General features: G+C 35.5%; 1 protein-coding gene across 1 annotated transcript in view; it reads right to left on the bottom strand.

The window, feature by feature from the left end:
* Positions 1–24,597, bottom strand: part of Nlg3 (Neuroligin 3) — a 370,712-nt gene that overhangs the window by 99,197 nt on the left and 246,918 nt on the right. The window contains exon 4 of the mRNA XM_073964459.1: positions 23,355–23,518. Within this exon, the coding sequence (XP_073820560.1) occupies positions 23,355–23,518 (164 nt within the window). The remainder of the gene's footprint in view (positions 1–23,354; positions 23,519–24,597) is intronic.

The following is a 24,597-nucleotide window of genomic DNA, read 5'->3' as shown; positions in this document are numbered from 1 at the left end:
AATCGAATCGAATTCCGTAATCAGGCCCCTGATCAACCAATTTGTGCAAATTGAACAAAACTGCTTGAAGCAAACTCAACGCAAATTGAGAGCAAAGACCGCATTGGTTACTTTAGCGGCTAACTTGCTGGTGCCAAACCCATCAACCTATCCAAACAAAAGAGGACAATGGAATCGACTGTGTCCACTCTTAGCAGCTCAGCGATATCTGATTGTTCCAAAAGTAGCACTGACTCATCCGACTGCTGTGTAAATAGTCCTTGGGAGGATGACAATGCAACATCGAAGAAAAAAAGGTAGAATAACCCAATAGACATTGCAAGTTCATTATAAGTTCAAAACTGGCAACCCCCAAAGTGGCAACGGTCGTTCAAATTCGAAGGGCATTGAAATACCAATTCCAAGCTGCTTGGTAATCACGTTTTATCTTCAGAAGTAAACCATGACGACAAACACCTTGAGAACTTTGAATATAAGACAGTCTTCAAGAATGAATCTATAGAAATTAAGTTAGCAGCGCTCAAATTGAAAGATGGGAAAGATTGATCACTGGTTAAGTTCCGCGCTGAAGATTTTGAAGAACTATTTGTAGCTCTGAATGACTGCCCAAAAGTGCTCAATTGTTTGAAGGCCCACTGAAAAAAGATGAGTCTCCAATCAGCATTGTTCAAAGCAACCAGAGCTATTAGCGTGCTATCAAATTTATGCAAGACTTATTATACAAATCCTGCCGCAACTAGGACAACCTCCCATAGAGATTCATCCTTTCCAATAACAGTGAGAATATTAAACTTTCTGCATAGACTAATGAATTTATAGACGACGGATAACTCAATTTTTCCGCGGTCAAGTAACTCAAACCGAAAAACTCAAAAAAGCTCGAAGACGATTTTTGGGAAAAATGACAATATTTTCTTGGATATTTTTATTTGGGAATATACATAGTACCCATCAAAAACTAACCCAATGTAGTCTTTTGCCAGAACAAAATATTTATTAACTTGTATTTTTTTGGCATTTGATATTTAGTTTCTTAGCTAGCACACTCAATTCGAACATACTCGGTGAGATCAATCCGTCGTCTGTATATTCATTAGTCTATGCTTTCTGGTGTGTTTAATGATCCCATGAAGTTTTTAACCCCGGGTTTAATTATTTATCTGCTTACAGTGACTTCAGAAATTTGCCCATAATGTTGATAAATAACGATTGCGCAAAGGCTAAAGTCGGAACGGGGCCGACTATGTGGTACCCTACACCACAACCCCTGTGCATAAGCCTTTCACTGGTAAACATTTTTTAGAGAGCTTTGGTAGAGGTCATTTGGTATAAATGACTTAGGGATAACTGAACTGTACTTGGTACTGATAGAAAGCTTTGCAGAATAGAAAAAGAAGAGAAGCAGAGGTATTTGTCATTAAAAAATTACTTCGAAACATTGAAGTTGGTATAGCATAGGACATTTTGCAACACCTCTGATATTTTATCATCAATACCAACACAGATATCCGCATTGGAAATACAATTCCACATATTTGCAATTGGGATATCTGAGCGTCTTTGTCTATATCTCAAGTATTTGTACACTTTCGTAACACAACTTGGATCAATTTAAACCTCAGTGTGTCAGATTATTTGTAGAAATCCATTTAAGCAAATCCAGGATATTCGTCAGTATAATTCAAGTAAAAAAATGGTACGACAGCCTACTTTACATCTTTTTAAAAATGAAATTTTCTTTTTTTATTGGCAGGCTTTCCTTTTGAAATATCATTACTAGCAGCGAAGATATTAGCATAAGAATAAAGCTGAATTTTGCGTCACATTAGTTTTTTAGCCATTCCGACCCTTGAATATTATTAGACAGCGGAATTTTAGGCAACCCCTATTTTTGGTCCGATTCATGTCAAATTTTGGGAATGGGCATATTTGGCTTCTGATTAAGTTGCAATCTAAACATATGACAAATGCAAAAAATAATATGTGCATATGCAAAATTTATGCACTTTACATATGTATTTTCGTATGCAACAAATAATAGGTACAAAAATGTTTGTTTGTAAAACACAGCCACAACCTCCAAAATACCAAAAATCGGTAGGTATCCTTCTATGGGGACTATATGAAAGCCTGAACCTAAACCGAAAAATTTTAGGTTGAAAGTTTTTTAACCCCAAAATCGGCGGGATATTGAGGCAACAACCTTGAAAATACCGGAAATCGGGAGGTATCATTCTGTGGGGTCTATATGAAGACGTGGACCTATACCGACAAATTTCAGGTGGAAAGATTTATACTCCACAAGAAGACTTAATAAAAAACATCAGCCATTTCAGTGATGTTGAGGCCACAACCTTCAATATATCGGAAATCGAGAGGTACCGTTCTGTGGGGGCTATATGAAGACGTGGTCCTATGCGGACAAATTTCAGGTGTAAACTTTCATACCCGTAACGAAGACTTAATACCAAATGTCAGCCATTTCGGTGGGATATTTAGACCACAAATCCTGGGCCTAATTCCTTTTATTTTGTGATAAAACGAGTTTCTATCTAATCAGATTTTCTCTACGATTATCCTAACCATTTATGCATTTGCTGTTCCGCTGTCTAAATATTATGCAACCATCACCAAACCCTATAGGCTTCTTCTTCGAACTTGCGACGTGGAAAAATTGGAAGCATTACCGACTACTATGATATCTCCGTTGTTTGACGTCCTACACCAACATACTTTATATCGTTGTAAAGGTGATATCTTCTACTTTCTTACCAGGATGCCTTTGGTTTACCTCTTATAGAAGCGGAGATATTCGCTTTAGAATAAAACGATGACTTTTTCTCCAAATAAGTTTTTTGCCCATTCCGACCCATGAATATTATCCGACCATCACTAAAAGGCTTTTTCCTCTTTGGGACCCCATAAACACCTAAAATTTCGTGTCGATCCGACAAAAAATGTAACTTGTAGCGTTTAGATGGACAGACGGACGGACACATATATCCAGAACGACTCACTAACTTATAATGCCCTCCCCACAGTGGTGTAGGGTACAAAAATGTTAAAGTCATCTGACCTATGAGATGATTCTAATCCTATATAAAAACTCATCGAAATATGAAACAGGTATGCCATGTTGTAACAAGTCATCACCCCAGTATATATGTATATTCTTGATCAGGGTAAAATTCTGGGTGGATTTATGTATGTCTGGGCGTCCTCCTGTTGTGATCATTCTAGATTTCGAAAAAATAAGGTAGAACTCATAAATTCTGATTAAGTTCGAAACTGAACTTTATCGGCCCATATTCTGGCGTAGGCCCTATACAATAGTAACACCGACTTTAAATATTTTGAAGTTTTTAGCTTAATCTTCTTACGGTATTAGCCATAATGTGGCACTTAGAGTTCTTAGTGGTCAAGAAATTTAAAAAGTTGGATATACTTCCACGGTTTGGCATAGTAAAATTAACGTTACCATTCGATTTTATATACAGTCGGACCTCGATTATCCGCGATGGTCGGGACCGAAGGCATTACGGATAATCGATTTTCTCGGATAATGGAGGCAATGCTTTTATGCAGTTTTTGAACATATTTTTAAGTAAAAATGGCATAATATTTTACAATAATATGAAAATCTGCAATTTTTAATTAATTTGTTAAGGTAATCCACCAAATTTTAGAAGGATGCATAATATCATCATCATCAGATTCATCTGAATTGACTTTGACCAATGGTTTTTGTGATACATAAATACACAAATTGTGTAATATGGGAGAATTTCCAGTTTTCGTTTTTTTTACCTTTTGTTTGCCTAATCAAATTAATTGGAAAGTGTGTTTTTACTCCCGGGCAATGCAGTTTATAACGAAAAATAGATGAAATGGAAAAAAGTCCAACATTTCTTTTCTATCACGGATAATGGAGGTTCCCGGATATTAAATTTAATTAGAAATCTATAAATAATTTTAATTAAATATCTATTAAAATTAAATTTAATTAAAAATCTATGACTACCAGTAGTCAGAAAACTGATTCATCAACAATTATTAATAAAGGTTTACGTTAACCTCTCACTGAAATGAGAGAAGTCTCCCTTGTTCCGTCAGGAATGTTTGTGGGAATATATTTAAGTAAGTGATAGCCCCCATATGAAGTTACATCCTATTTGAAGTACTTTGAATGTTTTAGTTAAACATCTGGTGTCAGTGTTGTGCCATGGTAAGCATGTCCACGTCCACTAGCCAAACAAATACTCAACGCTGTCAAAAACCCTACATTTCATGAGTATCCTTCAGCCATGTAAAACTGTTCTACAAGTAATGTCGTTTGTACTCGGCGTTCAAAAAGATTTACCATATGGTAATATGAATCGTGGTGCACCCATTGATTTGGGGAATATCTCTCGAGTTCCTTCGGAAATGTTCATGTTTCATAAAATGTGGCACTAGCTTCAAAAACTTAGATATAAGGATTCAAATGTAAGCATATTTTGTTATTCATTTTGAGTTGTGCTTTATGATCCAAGATTTTTGAAACCCTCACAACAACCAATTTATGTTACCTGGTTTCGCTTTGGCTTAGACAGTACATCTACGATCATAAACCTCAACTTCAATGTGAAATCAATGCCCTACAGGCAAAATTTCCAAAAAATATTTTGTTATAGTTTATTAACAATTCTATGTATGTATGTACATATGTTACATTGAAGTCAATCAGTGGCGTTATTATTATATATCAAGACATTTTTTAAATAGAAAAACAAAATAACAAATAACAGTAAAAAAATGTCTCATTTCTAATCCACTTGAAGTTGACAATAAAATTTATGGCCGTTTTAATAAACATAGAATATAACCGCAGCAGAAACAGAACATGTCGTTTGCCCCCGTACAACAGGATGTCATGCCAGGTCTCATGTTTATCTCATCTTATGCTACCTTATGCAACCATACACAGTAGCAAGCTGCTTTCTGAGCATTATCTCTATTTCATGTTACCCACTATACCACGCGTATGTTTGTGTGTGTGTGGCTGCTTTGTTGTTTTCTATGGTTGTGTGATTCTTGTCTACTTCTTCTTCTTCTTCTATGTGCCTAGTTCTTAATACGGCTTTTACAAGATTCCATTTTTTCACATTCCTTTCAATTCATATTGTCTGTAATAGGTAGCAGCAACATCTTCTAGCCATATCAGATCCTTAAAAATGATTTGCAGCTTTTTTTTTGTTGATACCATTATTGGTGTTTTTGCTTTTGATGTTGCCGCTGCTGCCCATCCGTAAGCCATAATAACTTTAGCTTTATATCTCTGGTCGTGTTATACTCAATGCTTGTTATGGTATCCAAGATAATGAGTTGGCACTATTTGTTATCCATTGCATATAAATGTTGAAGTAGATATGTAGGTACATACATATGTATGTATGGTTGTTGTTGTTGTTGCCATGGAATAGAGTCTGGTTATGTTATGCTCTAGTGGCTAGTAGTTGGTGATTATGTTCTACTAAGTGTAGGTGGTGGCATGAATTGCAAACGGTACAAGAACTTAAAAAAGAAGAAGTCTTAATTTCCAATCTCTAAGTTTTCCACTTAATTAGTTTACCATTATTGTTTTTATATTTTCCATTTTTCCTCTGTTGTAATTCCATTAAATATGTTATGTGAAGTTATGACTGAACTTTGTCCAATGGAGAAAAATGCCTTATACCTTGAGTTTAAAGTAAAATCGAAAAAATGCTGCCTATCATAAAAAAACATCAGCCTAGAAGCACCTTTGCAGCCTGTTGCAGGATTTTGCAACTTAAGGAAACTGTTTCCTACTACAATGTGGCTGTGGGAAAAACGTAGACTTTCAATATTATTTTAAATTAATTTTTCCGCTATAAAGTACATTTATATTAAAGTCAGTTTAAGTTCATTCCTAGAGTTTTCCGCTATTTTTCCGCTATAAAGTACATTTAAATTAAAGTCGTCTTAAGTTCATTCCTAGGTGTCGGTTTTCTACATAACCCAAAGAAAGTGGGTGGCAGCAAACACCAACATCTCTAGTAACTTTATAACAAAAGTAATGGTTGACATAAAAAATCCCATTGGAAATCAATGACATTCACAGGAATTTGAATTTCAAACAACTCTGAGAATTAATTAAAAATTGACAAAAATTTTATAACTTATGCCTCACTTGTCCCTATGTACGAGTAGTCCCATTGTTTCGAAACCATTTATATCATTTAACATCTTTTGCTTTAGCATGTCACAGTGTTGTCAATCATTGACAGTTTCCATTATGCCCTTCCACAACGAGTCCGTCTCATTTTCCTGCTAAAACTGTTGGAGAACAGAGAAAAGGACGACTGTAATCAACCTATTTATAATGTAATGTATACACTTAAGTCCGCAACAAAAAATATAGGAAAAACAAAAGGAGAGGGAACTCGAATTCTTTTTCCCCTCTCTGTGTCTCTTCTACATATTTTGCGGCTTTGTAGCATTTATGCAAATGACAATTCATAGTGGTTTTGCATGGTTGGTCGTAGTTTGAATGTTGAGAGTAACAACGAATGAATGAATGACTGGATGGAAGCTGTTTAATGACATTTTGCGGTTTATACCTACCACCTACCTCATAGCATGAAAACTCTTAAATTTAAACATAACTATACTACTATGATTTTTTTACTTCAGTTTAAGTATCTTTTTTCTCATTAGAAGTAAAACAATGACACTGAAGACACTGATAAAATAAAATGAAAAATCATGCAGGTGCTTAAAAACAACTAAGGAGAATGGAATAGATTAAATTATACATGGTTGCTAGTTTTTCATCATAATTAGGTTAAAGCTTATATCCATATCTGCTTGTCAACTGTCATTATTTGGTTTCATTTTCGTTTCTTCCTGACATGTCAGCTGAAAAATGTAAATCGGAGAATTTCTTTTGAAATTAAAGTTTTCTCATACTTATGTTACAAAGCATATCATTATATAATGTTAACCAAAATTCCTTTTTCGTAGAAATTTGCACATTAAATAAAAAACAATGAGAAACCTAAGAGTTTTTTAATTGATATTGTAAATGCAAAGTTTTTAATTAATATTTAGAATTTCCATGTAATCCAATTTTTAATTAGATATCTAGAATGAGATTAATTAAAATGTTGGACAAACTGAGAAATATATATTTTTTCATAGAAAATAAATTTTAAATAATTAAATTAATGATGTTTTAAGAATTAATTTTAATTTGTAAAGAACTAACTATTGCCCTCATGCATCTCTAAAGGACAACGGGAATTCTCTGATATCCATGACATCAAGGAGCACTGCGTTAGGGACTGAATAGTGAAGAGAAAACTAAAGCCAATAGGCAGAGGTGTTTTTTTTTTTGAGTTAGTTAAAAATTGTTGATGTTGTCAAGGCTGGAAATCGAACGCTAAATTGTGATTCAGAATAGTTTTTTTCTTATCAAAATTCTATAACTTTTTAACGGATAAAAATATTTTCATAATTTTCGACAGATAACCTAATCAGCTTTCCGGTGACTAAAGAAAAATTCGGTCTAGCAGGTGCAGACGGAATCAAGGTCAAAGTTAAACTTTTGAGTTATTTACTTTTTTCATCAAAATGTGAGTGTTTTTGTGTTTTTTATACCTTCCTATACATTACAAATGGCCAAATTCTAATAAATAAGCTACGTATATAAATGCAAAAAAAAAAAAACTATAAAAAAATTAAAAAAAAACAAAACATTTTTTTGATTTTTTTTTTTCAAAAATTAAAAAAATTCTCCTTGGGTTTTCATAAAACTCATATTAAAACTCATATTCATAAAAAATGTCGATTTGCATAAAAAACTGTAATTAATATGAGAAACATTTGTTTAAAAAGGGTTTTTTGTTTTTGCGTATTTTCCCTATTTAACCTATTATTAACTGTCTAAACTCATATGTTATATAATTTATAAAACAATGAAGTAGAAAAGGGATTACAAATTCCTAAACTTTGTATATATCATATTTGTTACTTACATTTATATTATATTATTCGCAATAAAGAAAGAACGAAAAAAAATATGAGAAACGGTATAGAAAAAAAACATACTGCACAGGCGGGCAAGTGCGGGTGACAGGTTTTCGCTGCTGGGTAAGTGGAACCTGTTTTTAAGACAGCTTTTTGAGAAAGAGAGTGTGGACTGTAATTAAATTGGAGGTTAGAGAAGCAATTATAATTCGTTGACACTGGCGACCCAAGACAACTGTTTTAATTGTTGTTAAATTATTTCTCATTTCTGAGAAATTACGCGAGAGAAATCAGATTAGGAAATAAGACAGTGTCGGCTTCAAATACTTATGATGATTTCTTGATGAGAGAGCTTATGTGCTTACCGTGTGGATGTTTGTAAAAGAAGGGCTTGTACATTGGGCTTATACCCAGCAAGAAAATTCATTAGTACAAAAATTATGTTTTAATTCAATACATTTCAGTTACTTAAGTAGTTCATATTCATTAGGGGAAACATATTTCAGATATGAATTTTCGATAAAAACAGTTAAAAATAAATATAAATATGTAAATATAAACTAGTTTAGTATTAAACGGACGGAACGGGTACAAGAGCTGAACGATGACACTCTCGGACATCATTCTGTGAAAACGGAACTTTACTCCAAACTGTTCCCTAAATGTTCTAGTCCACGAAATTTTGAAAGTAATTTCACTAAAACTTTAGTACCTGAGGAAAAATAAAATATCTCACATCGTGTAAACGCTACGGTAATTTATAAAGACAACAATGCTACCTACCTGACACAAAAAGAATAAACACCATATTTGTTATAGAGAAAATCTATTTCTTTGTCCAGAAATTTGCAAAAATTACGTATTTTCCAAAATTGCTTTAGGAGCACGCCACACCCACACCTCCTAATTTTTTGGTTTCCTTAGTTTCTATATGTTTACTATCGAATCCCATATAGAAATTAGCAATCGGTGACGACATTGGGGTTTCGGCCAGAATAATCGATTTCTGAAGCATTGTGCGACGGAAGTATGGCAGCAAGTCTGGCTTAAAAGCTCCAAGAAACCCCAACTAAAATGGCAAATCGGAAAGACTACTCTAGCAGAGAGATTCTGATTGGTCAAAATTTTGCACATCGTATTATTTCATCCAGTCATGTATCAGGTAGGAGAATGTCGGTCCCGTCCTTCGAGTACATCCCACACAATTTGAGAAAAGTGTAGTTTGACGACTCAACTCGGATCTATTTGAATTTTTTTGCAAAAGGTTGTTTGCACGATCCATTGTACAACGGTAATTTTTTTCCAAAGTAAGTCCATACTAGGTTATAGCCCAAAAGCTTTAAAAACCCTGTCGGTACATACTAAAATGGCTATTATGCAAAATTAGACTCAAACGTTTTCAAAAATGTTTTCCAAATGTAGCATAAAGTAATTAATACTGATATAGGTCCAAATTACGGTGCCTACAGATTCCGCCTATTTTGAAGCCAACTCGTGACACAAAATCCATATATTTTATATACGGCATAATCATTGTGTTCCTTTTTTGGTCAGAAAATTAGGGTACATCTCCGCCATACTTATGTTTCCTATCTTTGATATATTTTCAATTGATATCCCACGTGGGTATATAACCTTCGTGTCATTCATATATATTTGTCTGTGAATCCCACGTCTCCACCTGCTGGGTGGTGGTACTGTTGCGATTGCTGACCACAGGTTTATAAAGGTGGTACTTGACCTGGATGGTTTATCAACGAGGGAAGCTAGACCTAATATACATCTCCTAGCATTTCGGTCTTCGAAAGCGCAGGAGGATTCGTAGGAATGTGAGAGGGTCTCATGACCCCTTCCGAGTTCCTTTCCTATGAGCTGATGTAAGAAATCTTGACCACGTAGTGGAGGACTTGATTCGTAGTTTTAAGAAGAAACAAGTAAAAAAGTATCAGTCGGCTTTGCCGACATAGATATACCCTCAGCCTATGTGAATTGAAACTTTCATCTAGAGAGATCGAATTTATTTAGGGTCTTTTCAGAATTTCGTAGCCCTTGTTGGACATTTGATCTTGCCGACAAAAATGTGGATTAGGATTAAAGTTCAAAAGTGTTGCGGAGGAAGTACATAGATTAATGGACCCACATAATCCATGGATCTTATTTTGGGAGTCATATCTTTTCGATAGGTATCGCGCCCAGTAGCAATTTCAGTAAATCTAAAACTAGGAGGGATGACGACTTTTATTTTGTTTTTCAAAATATTCAGGCTTAATCCCATAGTGGGAAACAATTGGCGATGTTTACCAAGGGGTAAGGCAGGGTAGACTATAGTTTCAGATCTCGCCACAGATCTTCAAACTAAATTTGAACAAAATAGTAGGATATCACAAGTTTGGACCAAATTGATATCGTGCATACCATTTTAGTGGAAGTTTTAAATACAGGGATACGTACTCTAAGTTGTGGATCAGTAATGCCCATCTTCGAACTGAAACTAAGTTTGGACAAAATGTGACGAAGCTCAAATTTCGGACCAAATCGTTTGATCATTTCGAGAGTTGTTGTGCCCTCCAGCCATTTTATATGGTTTCATAGGGTTTTTTTCAACAAAAATCAAAGTGGTTCGAGAGCAAGTCTTAAAGTGAACGTGAACGAAATTTTGTATAGGAGGAAACCGAAGGAGTGAACAAATTCCAGTCCATATTCGAACCTCAGAACAAAAAGAAACTTATATTATAGAGAAGTTTTCCATGGCTGGAATACTCAGGAAATATCGTTGAGGTGTATTTTGCCACCGTTGGAACGTGTGATGTTTTTTCCCTGGCCTTGGAATCGAACCGCAAGGCTTTTGACTCGGCCTGGCGGAGGCGTCTTGTTTAAGATGAAACAGCTTGCTATTGATACCTAAGAGTGAACATTCATTTGATGCCCTTTACCAATTACTTATAAAAAAATATCGTGTATTCGATCCCCTTTTATTATTGTATTTATAAGAATTGTTACTTAAGGGGAAAAGGTAAAAAACAGCAACAGCAACTGGCCTACCGTTTCGTAAACCAATTAATTTGTCTTGTAAGTTTATTAAAATTTTAATTAACTACAATTTTTTGTAAGATTTCAGCTTAAAAAAATACTGTTGGGAAAAATTAAAAGAAGAAGAAAAACGATTAAGAAAACAACATCAGGCATAATACATACACACATACATTTAAGCGAAAATAAACAAAAACAGGTGCGCAGTTATTAAAAAAGAAAATAATTTTTCTGGAGAATTTTTCATCAGATGAAGGAGCCCAGAAGTGCAGATTATGTGGCTTGTTTGTTTCAGAAACCTTTGTAAAGATTCTTTGCCCTTGAAAGGAAATTGCCATTCATATTTCATCACCTAGCCTCTCAGCAGAGAATTAAAGATGCTTTATAAGTTTGTTCATTTTTTTGTGGAAATTTTTAATTAACATAAATATATTTTTCCCCAGCACGGTAATTTTATTTAAGACAGATTTATTTCTAATTGATATGTTTACTTCAGGTTGTTTGTTATTTTTGTTATAAAGAAAATGTGCATAATTAAATTTTAAATAATACTATTTGACAATTTAAAATACACATGTTCCAAACGTACTATGATTTAATTCACATACAAATTTGTCATTTCCTATAATCTAAAAAATGGTGTACACGAATTATTTATTCATCACACATTTGTTGATATTAATGTGACAATAGTTCGTGATAATCTTTTTAAAATTTTCAAAAACTCATAATCATACATATGTATATATTTCAAATTGTATTTCCTTGAAAAAAGCACAAGAAATAAGATATGTTCCCCCCCAATATATTTCTATGAATGCTTTACGCTATCATAAAAAACTCGTAACCAACAAATACACTCCATCCTACTGTCATATTTTGGGGTGAGATACCATAGATCGTTTATATTTGCCATGTTGCTGTTACAAAAATGAAAGTATTGAACTTTTCGATAAAAGTGATATGGCATAATTAACGCAAATGTTGTCATAACTTGCGATAGCTTCTTTGCAGGGAACAAAAAAACACAAACTTTATTTGTTTACATTCCTCCACATTACATAGCACACACAGCATATTTTTTATATACGAGCTGAAAAAATACCCTTAAAAGAGTTCAAAAACTTTTTGAACCGAATAGATGGCGGAGTGGTGGTGGGTAGGTCTTCCATTTTGTTGGTTTTCCTACAAAATTTGGCATTTACAGCAAAGCAGATATTAATATATGACACTAAATTATAACTTTTTCCCTTTTTTCAGCACGAAAACAAGGAAGAAAAAGGGCAAGACAATACTCGAACAACAAACAACCTCATGTAAAAATAACCGATGAACACAATGAAGATCCACAAGCATTGGAAAACTTCAAATATACAAACACTTTGCGATGATAAAAAATTCAGTCTGGAAAAAAATAAAACTGTAGCTAAATATTAAGGCATAGAAGAGAAATTTTAGCATACATTAAGGCACAGAAATGCCAAATAAATATTTGCATACCATTCAGGCTTAAAGTTTCACTTCTCTTCCATTATGGAGAAAAATAAAACTATTGAATCTAACTTTTTTTGCCGTTTGGGAAGAGTGTGAGAAAAAATATTAAATTTTTTTCTTTCAAATTTTTGTGCTGATTATTGTAGTTTTGGCTAGTTTTCGCTCCATAACTTATGATAACAAAAATATGTTATTCTCTAAGTTGGAAGCAATTTCCATTTTTAGAAAAGTGATTTATGATTTTGCAGAGAGAATAAAAATGTAGCAATTTCTATGAATGTTTTAACGTGTGTGAGTGTGTGTTTGAACAAAGGTAGGCATATTGACCAGAACAAATGTGTGACATATAACTTTTTTATGGATCCATTAAAAATATGGAAATTGGTAACAGGTAATAACTTATAGAATAAAAGAAAAACGATGCTAAACTTCTGTATAGATAAAAAACAAAACAATTGGAATATTTTGAAATGGATTGACTATATAAATAAGAGATTTAAAGCAAAATACACATTAAACACAATATAGTACACACTCGTATTGGCAAACATTTTAAAAATTGAGTAACCCACAAAAAAGGAGATAAGACAGTATGTTGAAATTACCATGGCAAAAGATGTTTTAACTTGCTTTTTGAAAATTTTGTCTAAATAAATACGGGTTTATATCTAGTAAATACACCATTTGAACAGATTTTCACCTTGGCACAATAGGTAATTTGGACAGGTTTTGAGATGAAAGTCGATTTTTGCACTTTTTTATCATGCGAGTTTTCGAAAAAATGAACATGCCAAATGTATGCAATATGTTTTAAAAAATATTCTAAAACCGCGAGTAAATAAAAAGAAATAATTAAAAAAATAAGTTACTTACTTACTTAGCTGGCCCATTACAGAACATTTGTTCTATAGGCTGAACTAAGAAGAGATCTCCATTCCTCTCTATTTGTTGCTTTGCACTCTGGAATACCGCGCCTTTTCATCTCATCATCCACTTGTTTGCGCCATCTATTACTTCGCCTGCCAATTCTGCGTGCACCGTCATGTGGTATGTATTCATACGCCTTTTTAGCGGGTTCATCATCGCTCATTCTTATGATATGGCCTAGCCAACGCAATCGCTGCATCTCGATACGTTTAACTATATTGATGTCGTTGTATAGCAGATACAGCTCGTGGTTCATGCGACGTCGATATTCACCGTCAACGCAGATTGGTCCGTAGATCTTTCGAAGAATTTTTCTCTCAAACACACCAAGCACTGCCATGTCTGCTTGCGCAAGTACTAAGTCTTCGGAGCCATACATCAGCACGGGTAGTATCAGTGTAGAGCGTTATTTTTGTTTGACGAGATGTGGCTTTGTTTTTAAACTGCTTACTTAAACTAAAGTAGCATCTGTTGGCCAATATAATTCTTCTTTTTATTTCACAACTGATGTCGTTTGTGGTGTTTACGGAGGTGCCGAGGTAGACGAAGTCTTTTACTACCTCAATATTATAGGAACCAACTTCCACAGTCGGTCCGAGCTCAATGGACGCATTGCGCGTCGACACCATCAACTTGGTCTTCTCACCGTTTACCGCCAGACCCACTTTAGCAGATTCTCCTTCGACCTTTATAAAGGTATCAGTTACTTTATTTACTGATCGGCCCATGATGTCTATATCATCAGCATAAGCAAGTAACATGTGACTATTGGTGTAGATTGTGCCACTTCTTTTGACGTTTGCCTCTCGTATAACCTTTTGTAGCAGGATGTTGAAGAGGTCAAACGAAAGGCTGTCTCCTTGTCTGAAACCTCTTTTGGTACCAAACTCTTCGGAGAGGTTCTTTCCTATTTTAACTGAGGACCTCGTGTCAGTTAAAGTCATTTTACAAAGCCGGATGAACTTTGCGGGAATACCAAATTCAGACATGGCTTGGAATACCTTTGAACGCAACGGGCTGTCGAAGGCTGCTTTATAATCGACAAAAAGGTGGTAGATGTCGATCTGCATCTCTTGGGTCTTCTCCAGGATTTGCCGCAGGGTAAATATCTGGTCAATGGTGGACTTGCCAGGTCTAAAGCCGAATTGGTATGGTCCAATTATCTCGTTGACCATAGGCTCGTTCGCACAATATCCCTGACACGATCTTGTAGGCAATAGGGAGTAGACTTATGCCCCTATAGTTAGAGCATACAGTCTTATCTCCCTTCTTGTGGACGGGGCACAGGATACTCAGGTTCCAATCGTCGGGTACTCGTTCTTCCTGCCAGATGGTGCTAACTAGCTGATAAATACACCTTATCAGCGTGTCGCCTCTGGTTTTGAACAGCTCGGCTGGTAAGCCATCGGCCCCTGCTGCCTTATTGTTCTTCAGCCGATTTATTGCTGTCTTTACCTCATCTTGGCTGGGCGGTATACATTCAATACCATCTTCTGGGATTGGGACTGTGGTATCTTCGTCGTCTTCGCTGCTATTGGATACCAACAGATTTGAAAAATGTTCTTTCCATATCCTGAGTACACTATCTGTATCAGTTACCAAATTACCTTGCTGGTCTCTACAGGAGGATGTGCCTGTACCAAAGCCATCAGTTTGATGCTTGACTCTTTGGTAGAATTTTCGGACTTCATTCTGGCTCCTGTACATCTCGATTTTTTCACACTCCCGCTTTTCCATCTCTCTCTCTTTTTCCTGCGGAAAAGACGTTTCTCCTCTCTCCTTTTCTCCCTGTATCTCTCTCGTGCGCTACGCGTTGCTACGGATTGTAAGTAGCCTTATATGCCGCATTTTTCTCTTCGGTGGCAGCACGACACTCCTCATCATACCATGGATTCCTTGGTGGAGGTCTCTGGTATCCAAGTATGGATTTTGCGGCTGTTTGCATGGAGTGGGCAATGCTTTGCCATTGCGCTGATATGTTATCGGGATGAGGAGTGCTTTGATTAAGCAATTGGGCTAGTTGAGTGGAATATGCTGTGGCTTACCGATGTCTATCTTTCGTGTTGTGTCTGTTCGTACTTTGTTTGCTACGTTTAAGCGGGTACGTACCTTTGCTGCAACAAGGTAGTGATCCGAATCAATGTTTGCGCCTCGGAACGATCGTACATCCAACACGCTCGATGAATGTCTTCCATCTATTACAACATGATCAATTTGGTTTCTTGTTTTCTGATCTGGAGACAGCCAGGTGCCCTTATGAATATCGAGATGATTAAATCTGGTACTGCTAACTACCATATTTTTTGCAGCTGCAAAGTCTATCAGCCTCATACCATTGTCAGATGTTTCACTGTGGAGACTGAATTTCCCGACTGTTGGGCCAAAGATATTCTCCTTTCCAATTCTGGCATTAAAATCGCCTAGAACGATTTTAATGTCATGGGCAGGGCAACGGTCATATGTTTCTTCTAAGCGCTCGTAAGATATATCTTTGGTCTGTTCGTCCTTTTCTTCAGTGGGAGCATGAGCGCAAATAAAGCTGATGTTGAAGAATTTAGCTTTTATTCGAATTGCAGCAAGTCTTTCATTCACTGGGGTTAGTCTCCGACTAACTACGAATCCACAACCAAACTCATGCTTTACGTCATGGCAGCTATAATACAGTGCGTCACCTTTAGGTGCTGTTGTGACGCCTTTCCCAATCCATCGTATTTCCTGTATGGCAGTAATATCGGTCTTGTACTTTTCAAGTACGTCTGCCAATGCGAAGACTGCACCTTCTCTATAAAGAGTGCGAACATTCCAAGTGCATATTCGCAGATCATGGTCCTTAAAACGTTTGCGGGGTTCGTCAACTTTAGAGGGGTTTGTTTTTCTTTCGTTTTTTCATAGTAGGCTGTTTTTTCTAGGGGAGGGTTACTAACCCGACGCCCAAACCCAAGTTTTTAACGTTCTTATGGGTGAACACGCGGCACATGTTAGCTCACTACCTTTAACGGGTGTTAAAGGCAGTTCCCCAGGTGACACCACGGGGAGGTCAGTGTCCACTTGAGATGAAAGAGGGACCAAGATAAATCCTGGGCTTTGCCATGTTAAAACCGGTCAGGAACGTTGCTTGGTATCTTCCATCCCCTACGTTACACTGTCTTATTTATACATAAATGCACTAAGAACTAGAACACTATTTCTCTTACCTCAATAAGTATATTCTTCTTCATGAAAGGATCTCACAAATGAAACGCTTGTCGTTTATTGCCTTTTAATTTTGTCACTACTTTTAATTTAAATGCATGCTTTTTATTTTAGAGATTCCATCATGAAGAAGAATATATGTACATGTTTATTGAGGCTAAGAGAAAAGTTATTTTCTAGTTTTTTTTTTCAAAATAGTCTGGCTTAATCCCATTGTTGTTGTTTTATTTTTTTTAAACAATTAGTGGAAAAAAATTGGCATTGTTCGCCAAGGGGTAGGGCAGGGAAAACTAGTTTCGATCCACGCCACCAGATCTCATCAGTTCCCTTGTTTCTTATTTCTAGATATTCTCCACCGAAGTTATTTTTCAATAAAATCTTCAACAAAAAACTTGTTGTACCCAAACATCAATGGTCAGCTCGAAGTATAAAGGTGAACAAAGAAAAAACTTCAATGATAAGTTTTTCTTTGGCAACCTCACACAACTCCGACGAAAGTTTTTGCGAAACAAACAAAACCTTTTCCACTGTTATGTGTCGATGTTTTTCAACAATCAAAACAAATGTTATTTTATAGTTTTAAACACTTTAACTTTTTTTTATATTTATTTTTAATTTTTTAGCAAATAAAAGTTTTTTTTTAATTTTTAAGATTTTTCTAATTTTTATTTAATTTTTTTGTTTATATATTGCCATCCAAATCTGAAAAGTGTGCAAAGCTTTAGTTCGATTGGTCAACTGCAACTGTGTTAAAAAATTAATTACTAGATTTGAGCCAAACAGACAGCAAAGCAAGTTGAATAAAACACCGTAAAAATCGTTAACTTTTTATATCCTTCAAAATAAAATATGCTTAACTAAAATGGAAGAATTAATTTCCTTTTCTGTCCACAGTTTTAGGTGAATTTTAGAAGTTTTTTGACCACGGATACTTCAAATGCCTGAATTAAATCAGAAAATCTATTTAGAAATGTATTCAATCAGGCGGTACCTTTATATGGGAACTATAACAACGTGTGGACCTATCTTGACAATTATTAGTGGAGAAGTGTCAAATTGTACAGTTCGATCAACAAATATAACTGACTTGCTCAAAACTCCTTAAATTTGGAGGTATATGCGGGCCATAATATAACATGGAGAAGTTTTTTGATCACTACCGTTTTCTACATAACTAAAATCGGAAGATTTTTGGTGGAAAATTTTCTTGATTCCAAGAAACCTCAAATGTCAATTTATGGGTAGATCCGTCAAAAAATGTGGCTAAAATCCTGGAAAATACTGGAAATAGAGGTGTACCGTTATATGGAGGCTATGACAGTTTTTGGTGAAGAACCCAACAAAAAAGTCATTACCAAGTAAGGAATTTATTCAGTAAATTTTGGCAGTAGTAACTACCTGCAAATTGACCGTAAAAGTCATTATTTTTACATGGGTCATAGGAAGGAAGTACTTCCTTATATTTGTTTCAAGTACACATTATACCGACTGTCGAAAAAAGCTAAAAAAAACATGCGTTCTACTTTTAAAACAGTTGACGTGAATTTGTTTTCAAATTCAATACTCCACATTTTTCTTGTTTTTCATTTTATTTTATTTTATTTTGCTCTCTGCTGGTTTTGATCACACGAACTTCAGATTTGTAGCCAAACGTACTACACACCAGGCCACTCGTACGAACAGTTAGGGTTGTTTAAACAAATACATGTATTTATACCCTCAGCCTTTAGTCTAGTCAGTTTGTCAGTCTGTCCGGCTGGTGCGCACGATAACTCTCGAACGAATTAACCGATGCGAACCAAATTTTTGGGTATCGTAATATTTCGTCCAAACATAGTTTAAGTTCGAAGATGGGCCATATCGCTTGACTGACTCCTTCGTGTACGTCCCCACCAATTTCAATTCAATTTTTCTGCAAAATGTTGTGAACGATACCTCTGGAAGGGAGCAATCGTTTTATTCCAAACTTAGCACATCGTATTATTTCTTCCAGATATAGATCGTGTTCGAATATAGACTTTATCGTTCTACTCCTATCTGATTGACCATTTTAATAGCTTTCTAATGATATACATATACGGTTAATCGGTTCATAAAAACCGGATAAAAATTCGGTTTTAATATCAGAATAACCGGTTCCATAATTCGGATATCCGGATCTTTATTCCAAAAAATTATTAAATTAACGTGCTTAGCAAAACGAGATGCAACAGTTTTAATGACTCCGAGAATTCTCGGTCATCAATAGGTTAACAATAATACATTGAAATAAATAGATATAGGGCTGTCTGAGCAAGATTCGGATAAAAGTGAAAAACGACCGCTTAAACAAGATTTTATCGATTTTATGTTTTTGGGAACCGTACCTAAAATCTTCCGAGCCACATTTTTGTAGAATATTTCGAAGCGGAAAAATGTCATCTTGTGCCACTTTTATTACGGTTCTTGAAATAAAGGACGAGAAGGACATTGAAGGAAGCGAGTTAGAAGGTCGAAATGTTCTACGAAAAAAATCCTCATTTGATTGAGACATGTCATCTTAAATATAAGCTTAAACAACAGCGAACAAAGATATAACGATGATTCCAGATGGCTTTTAGGGTCTCCAGCAAAATATTCATCACGCCATATCGCGAAAGTTCGACTCAAGGCGAATCTGTCCTTCGGGGTTCTGTATATACTCAACAAGGGCTTTCATCTCCAATAGAAATTTTCCACCCCCCAAAATTTCGGTTCACAGTGTATTCGAAGAAATATTACAATATCCAAAGTGTGGACGAAAACAACATTCGGTTCGAGCTCTCCAGCCACTACATTTGGTGTCATAGGGGTTTTTACAACTTTCGGGCTGTTTTCTCAAGAAGTATGGACATGCCCCTGAAAAAACGTTTACTGTCATAATTGAGGCAGCGAATGCAAAATCAAAGTCATTCGAGAGCAGGTCTTAAAATGAATTTATGCAAAATTTTGTGTAGGAGGTACCGAAGGAGTGCACAAATATAGTCCATATTCGAACCTGATTTATATCTGGTAGATATATTAGGATGTGCAAAGTATGGACCAAATCGGTCACTCCAATAAAGAGTTATTGTGCGCACAATTTTTCCAAACATTTTTGAACGTTTGTGGGGAGGTACCTGAAGGAGTGCACCGATATGGCTTATATTCGAACTTAAACTAAGTTTGCACAAAATATTACGAAGACCAAATTTTGGACCAAATCGGTTGATCCGTTCGAGAATTATCTTCCGCTTCTACCACTACACACGCTGTCATAGTGGCTTTTTGCATCTTTCAGGTTATTTTCTCAGGAAGTATGGACTTGCCCCTTGTTGAAACTTATTCTTGTTTGGTGATGTCTGCAGCGTGGAGAAAATGAAACGAACGATGTGTTGCTGTTGAGTGCTTTATTACGAGTGATTATTCTTTCGCTTACATTCTACACAAGCACTATTTTCTATTTACAATACAAGACTTGTGTGTGTTCACACAATGCGAACTGATCGCTGGTACTTGTGATGTGTGTTGTGTGTTGCACGAACGTATCGTGAGGATTCCAATATTACAACACCCCTGATGAAGCTTGTACCGTCGTATGGGGGCAGTGAATACAAGTTGCTGCAACTAAGCGATTCGAGAGCAGGTCCTAATCTGAAGTTATCTGAAATTTTGTGTGGGAAGTACCCGAAGGAGTGGACCGATTGAGTCCATATTGGAACCTCATCTAAGTCCAATAGAAATTTCACGATGTGCAAAGTATGGATCAAATTAGTTACTTCCTTCGAGAGTTATCGTGCGCACAAATTTTCCCAACATTTTCGAACTTTTGTGGGGGAGGTACCGGAAGAAGTGGACCGATATAGCCCATCTTCGAACTTAAACTAAGTTTTGGCAAAATATTACGAAAGCCAAATTTTGGACCGAATCGGTTGATCCATTCGAGAGTTATCGTGCGCACCAGCCAGCCAGACAGACAGACGGACGGACGGACATTGCACAATCGACTCCAAATTGTCTAAAACACATTTCGTCCAAACATACTTGGGGTCTAAAACCATTATTTCGATGAGGCACATTTTGCCCGTATGAAAGTGTATATACCCTCGTTAGTATAAATGCTGAGGGTATAAAAAACTCCGGTGCCGACGATCACCTTTGAACACCCAACCCTAGGATTTATAGTCGGACACGAAAACTATGTGCCGTACTGTACTCATTACTTAGTAACTACTTAGTAATGAGTAAAGTAAGAAGTTATATGTTTGCCATTATATATGTAGTGCCTGATAATGCGGAGACTAATGAGCTCTCATTACTCGGTAATACATGATGTAATGACATGTGCCAACCAAATTTTTGGTGGGAAGTGTTGTGACCACTATGAAACATAAATTTCAAATTACAGCTAGTTCGGTTACAAACTTTAACTAAAATCTTAATTATACCGAAAAAGGGGAGGTTCCGTTATATGGGGCTATACCTAAACATGTACCGAAATAGCCCATATTCGATCTTGAACAACCTATGGAAAAAATAGTCGGGTGCAAACATTTAGAGCTCTAGCTCAATTTTTGTGCAATTTAATATATCCCCCATACTATGTACGGTTCACCACTCGAAATCTTAAAGCATGGACCTATATCCACAATTTATAGTAGATAAATTTGGTGACCACTATGAACTTACTTACTTAGCTGGCCTTTTACAGAACATTTGTGATATATCGTTTCACTTGTTCGCTCCAACGAAGCTTTGGCCTTCCAGATCTGCGAGAACCTCCATGCGGCCCGTATTTATACGCCTTTTTAGCGGGTTCATCATCGCTCATTCTTATGATATGGCCTAGCCAACGCAATCGCTGCATCTCGATACGTTTAACTATATTGATGTCGTTGTATAGCAGATACAGCTCGTGGTTCATGCGACGTCGATATTCACCGTCAACACAGATTGGCCCGTAGATCTTTCGAAGAATTTTTCTCTCAAACACAAAGCACTGCCTTATCTGCTTGAGCAAGTACCCATGCTTCGGAACCATACATTAGCACGGGTAGTATCAGTGTTTTGTACAGTGTTATTTTTGTTTGACGAGAGGTGGCTTAATTCCTAAACTGCTTACTCAGCCCAAAGTAGCATCTGTTAGCCAACACTATTCTTCTTCGTATTTCACAACTGATGTTATTTGTTGTGTTTATGGCGGTTCCGAGGTAGACGAAGTCCTTTACTACCTCAAAATTATAGGTACCAACATTCACAGATGGTGCGGTGTTTATGGACATATTACGCGTCGATACCATCAACTTGGTTTTTACGCCGTTTACTGCCAGACCAACTTTAGCAGATTCTCTTTCGACTTTTGCAAGGTGTCAGTTACTTCCTTTACCGATCGACCCATGATGTCAATGTCGTCGGCATAAGCCAGTAACATGTGACTGTTCGTGTATATCGTAACTATGAACCCTAATTGCCTAATTAAAAGTAATTCGGTCTAAAAATGTGGCTAAAAACTTCACCGATAAACTGGACCGATATAGCCAATCTTTAAACTTGACCTGCATTCAAACAAAACGCGCACATTTCATAGCCATACTCTTTTTTGTGGATGCTAGAGTGATGACCACATACGGACGGATTCTCATAGATCGATTCATAATTTTACCCTGATCATGAATATACGAGTGTATATTTAATAGTGATTATATCATACTATGGTGAAGGGTATAAAAAGTGTTTTATGTAATATAAATTGTATTGTCGAAACAATTCTGAAAATTAATTTAAAAGGTAGTTGCTCTTATTTTTTAAACTATGCAAGTCATCATATCTATATTTTCTTTTTTTGAGTTAAAGTTCTGAAAACTAACATTTGTATAATTCACCTTACAATAAGATGAGGAACCTGATTATTCGAAATCCTACCTTCTTATCTCAGCTAAAGATTTGTCTCCTCGGTAAAGAAACGTCTTAAGAACAATAATTTCTTGATTATCATATTGATAAATTACATATTTTTATTTTATTTTCAAATTATATTTATTTCTAGCTCGGTACAAGCGTATGTTTAATATCCCTATTATACTTCACCTTATCACCAGGATTCCAATCAGTCTAAAAACGCACAAAGTAAAAAAAACATCTAAAGTCATTAGGAACAAGAAAACTTTGTTATGTTGGTTTTTTCATGAGTGCCTCTTATGTGGGCTAGCCCACAGATATTCCCAATAAGAAAACAAAACATTTATCTTTTTTTGTTTTTGTCACTTACGGGCGTTTTATCTAACGCATTGAATGTTTACCACCCGACCATGTTCTTTTTTTACAAAATATTAAACACTTCAAGTTTGACAACACCAAAAAAAAAAGAAAAGGTTAACACTCTTACATATTTAATACAGCTCGCACCCTTCCCTTGTTAAACAAAGTAAAAGACACATTTGATGCCACTCGTAGCTTAAGTAGCTTTAGGGTCCATGTGGAAAATTGAAAAGTTTCCATGGCATGGTATTTTGTCTTTTGTGCAAACGAACACAAAAAAATATTGAAAGAATTTATTTAAATTCTTAATGGATTGGCACTTAAGACGCTAGACTGTCTTGTTGTTGTTGTTGGTTTTCTTTGGCTGTCTGTCGGTCGTATAGAAATATCAACAAAAATATTGAAATAACAAAAACATCAACACTTACCTTGTATGGGAACGTAAATATTTAAATATAAACAATCCTCGGATTGATTTAGCAAATATGGCAGTAAGCGTTTCAAATACTCATAGCGACCTTTTGGCATACGTTCCAGAGCTGCAGTTTGATTGCCTATCTCGGGCAGGCGTTGAGGGCATACAGGGCTGAACCTTTTTTTCCAGAAGTTGTCGTCGAAGGTGGCATAAAAAGGGCAAAGAAAGAAAAAGAGAAAAGATTCCATAGATTAACATTGTGTATTCACAAAATTACCAAAAGAAAAGATGTTGTTTTCATTCGAACCCCAACTGGGTGTTGATAATGGTGGTATCCACTTTTATATAACGAACAATTGAAACTTTCTGCTTTTCTCAATTGTAAAGTTTCCTTTCCCGTTTCACTTTCTTTCTTTAGTTTATTTGAAAAGTTTCTTTTTTTTTTCATTTTAAGATTCTTTCCTTTTGCCTGTTTCCTTCAAAAGTTTTATAGTTTAAGTAACATTTTTGAAGTCTCTTCAAAGTTGATTTGAGACCATTTCAATTTGTTTGCAATGTGCAAATTCATCAATGACTATTTTAAGTATTTGCATTTAAAGTGGAGGCAAATGGTTGGCAATACGATAGGACAGTTTACAGTTATAAATTTATATGGAGAGTTGTAAAAATGCCTATGAATAATTTATAAAATATTTGTTATACATATTACGTTTTTATGACATAATAATAGAATTTTATATACAAGTGATTTGATTTTATGGCAATTGGAAAATATTGCCATGTGATGCCCTACAGTATTCTCACTTGGCTAGATATGTTTGTTACAAACTATGGAGTCAAACTCAAAATATCCTTTTCACATAGGGGTGTAGTGTAGAAAGACAACTTAATATTTCTAATGTGTACATACATATATATTAAAATGTCTATTGTGACAGATTTTCTTTATAGTCATAAATATATATTCGCATATTCATTTCTTCACAAAAACATTCTATTCTACTCCCAAAATGTTTCTTTCATGAATTTAATTTAAATCTCTATCGATCAAAATGACTAACCAAATGATGTTATAAAACTTAAAATCCGTTTAAAAGTTGAGAATTATTGCAAATAACATTCACAAGACCCCAGGCAACAACTGTTATTTTGCACTTAATATCCTTTCTTCTTCTCTTAGACTCATCGACTGACTTCAAGTCGCAAACTTTAATACCATAAGCGCACACTCAATACACACACAGTTGTTGTAGACA

The sequence above is a fragment of the Musca autumnalis genome, unplaced genomic scaffold, assembly GCF_047663935.1.
Source record: "Musca autumnalis isolate F117 unplaced genomic scaffold, ASM4766393v1 scaffold_1, whole genome shotgun sequence".
Lineage (NCBI taxonomy): Eukaryota > Metazoa > Arthropoda > Insecta > Diptera > Muscidae > Musca > Musca autumnalis.
The sequence above is the reverse complement of the archived record's forward strand: the minus strand, read 5'-3'. Positions and strand labels throughout refer to the sequence as shown.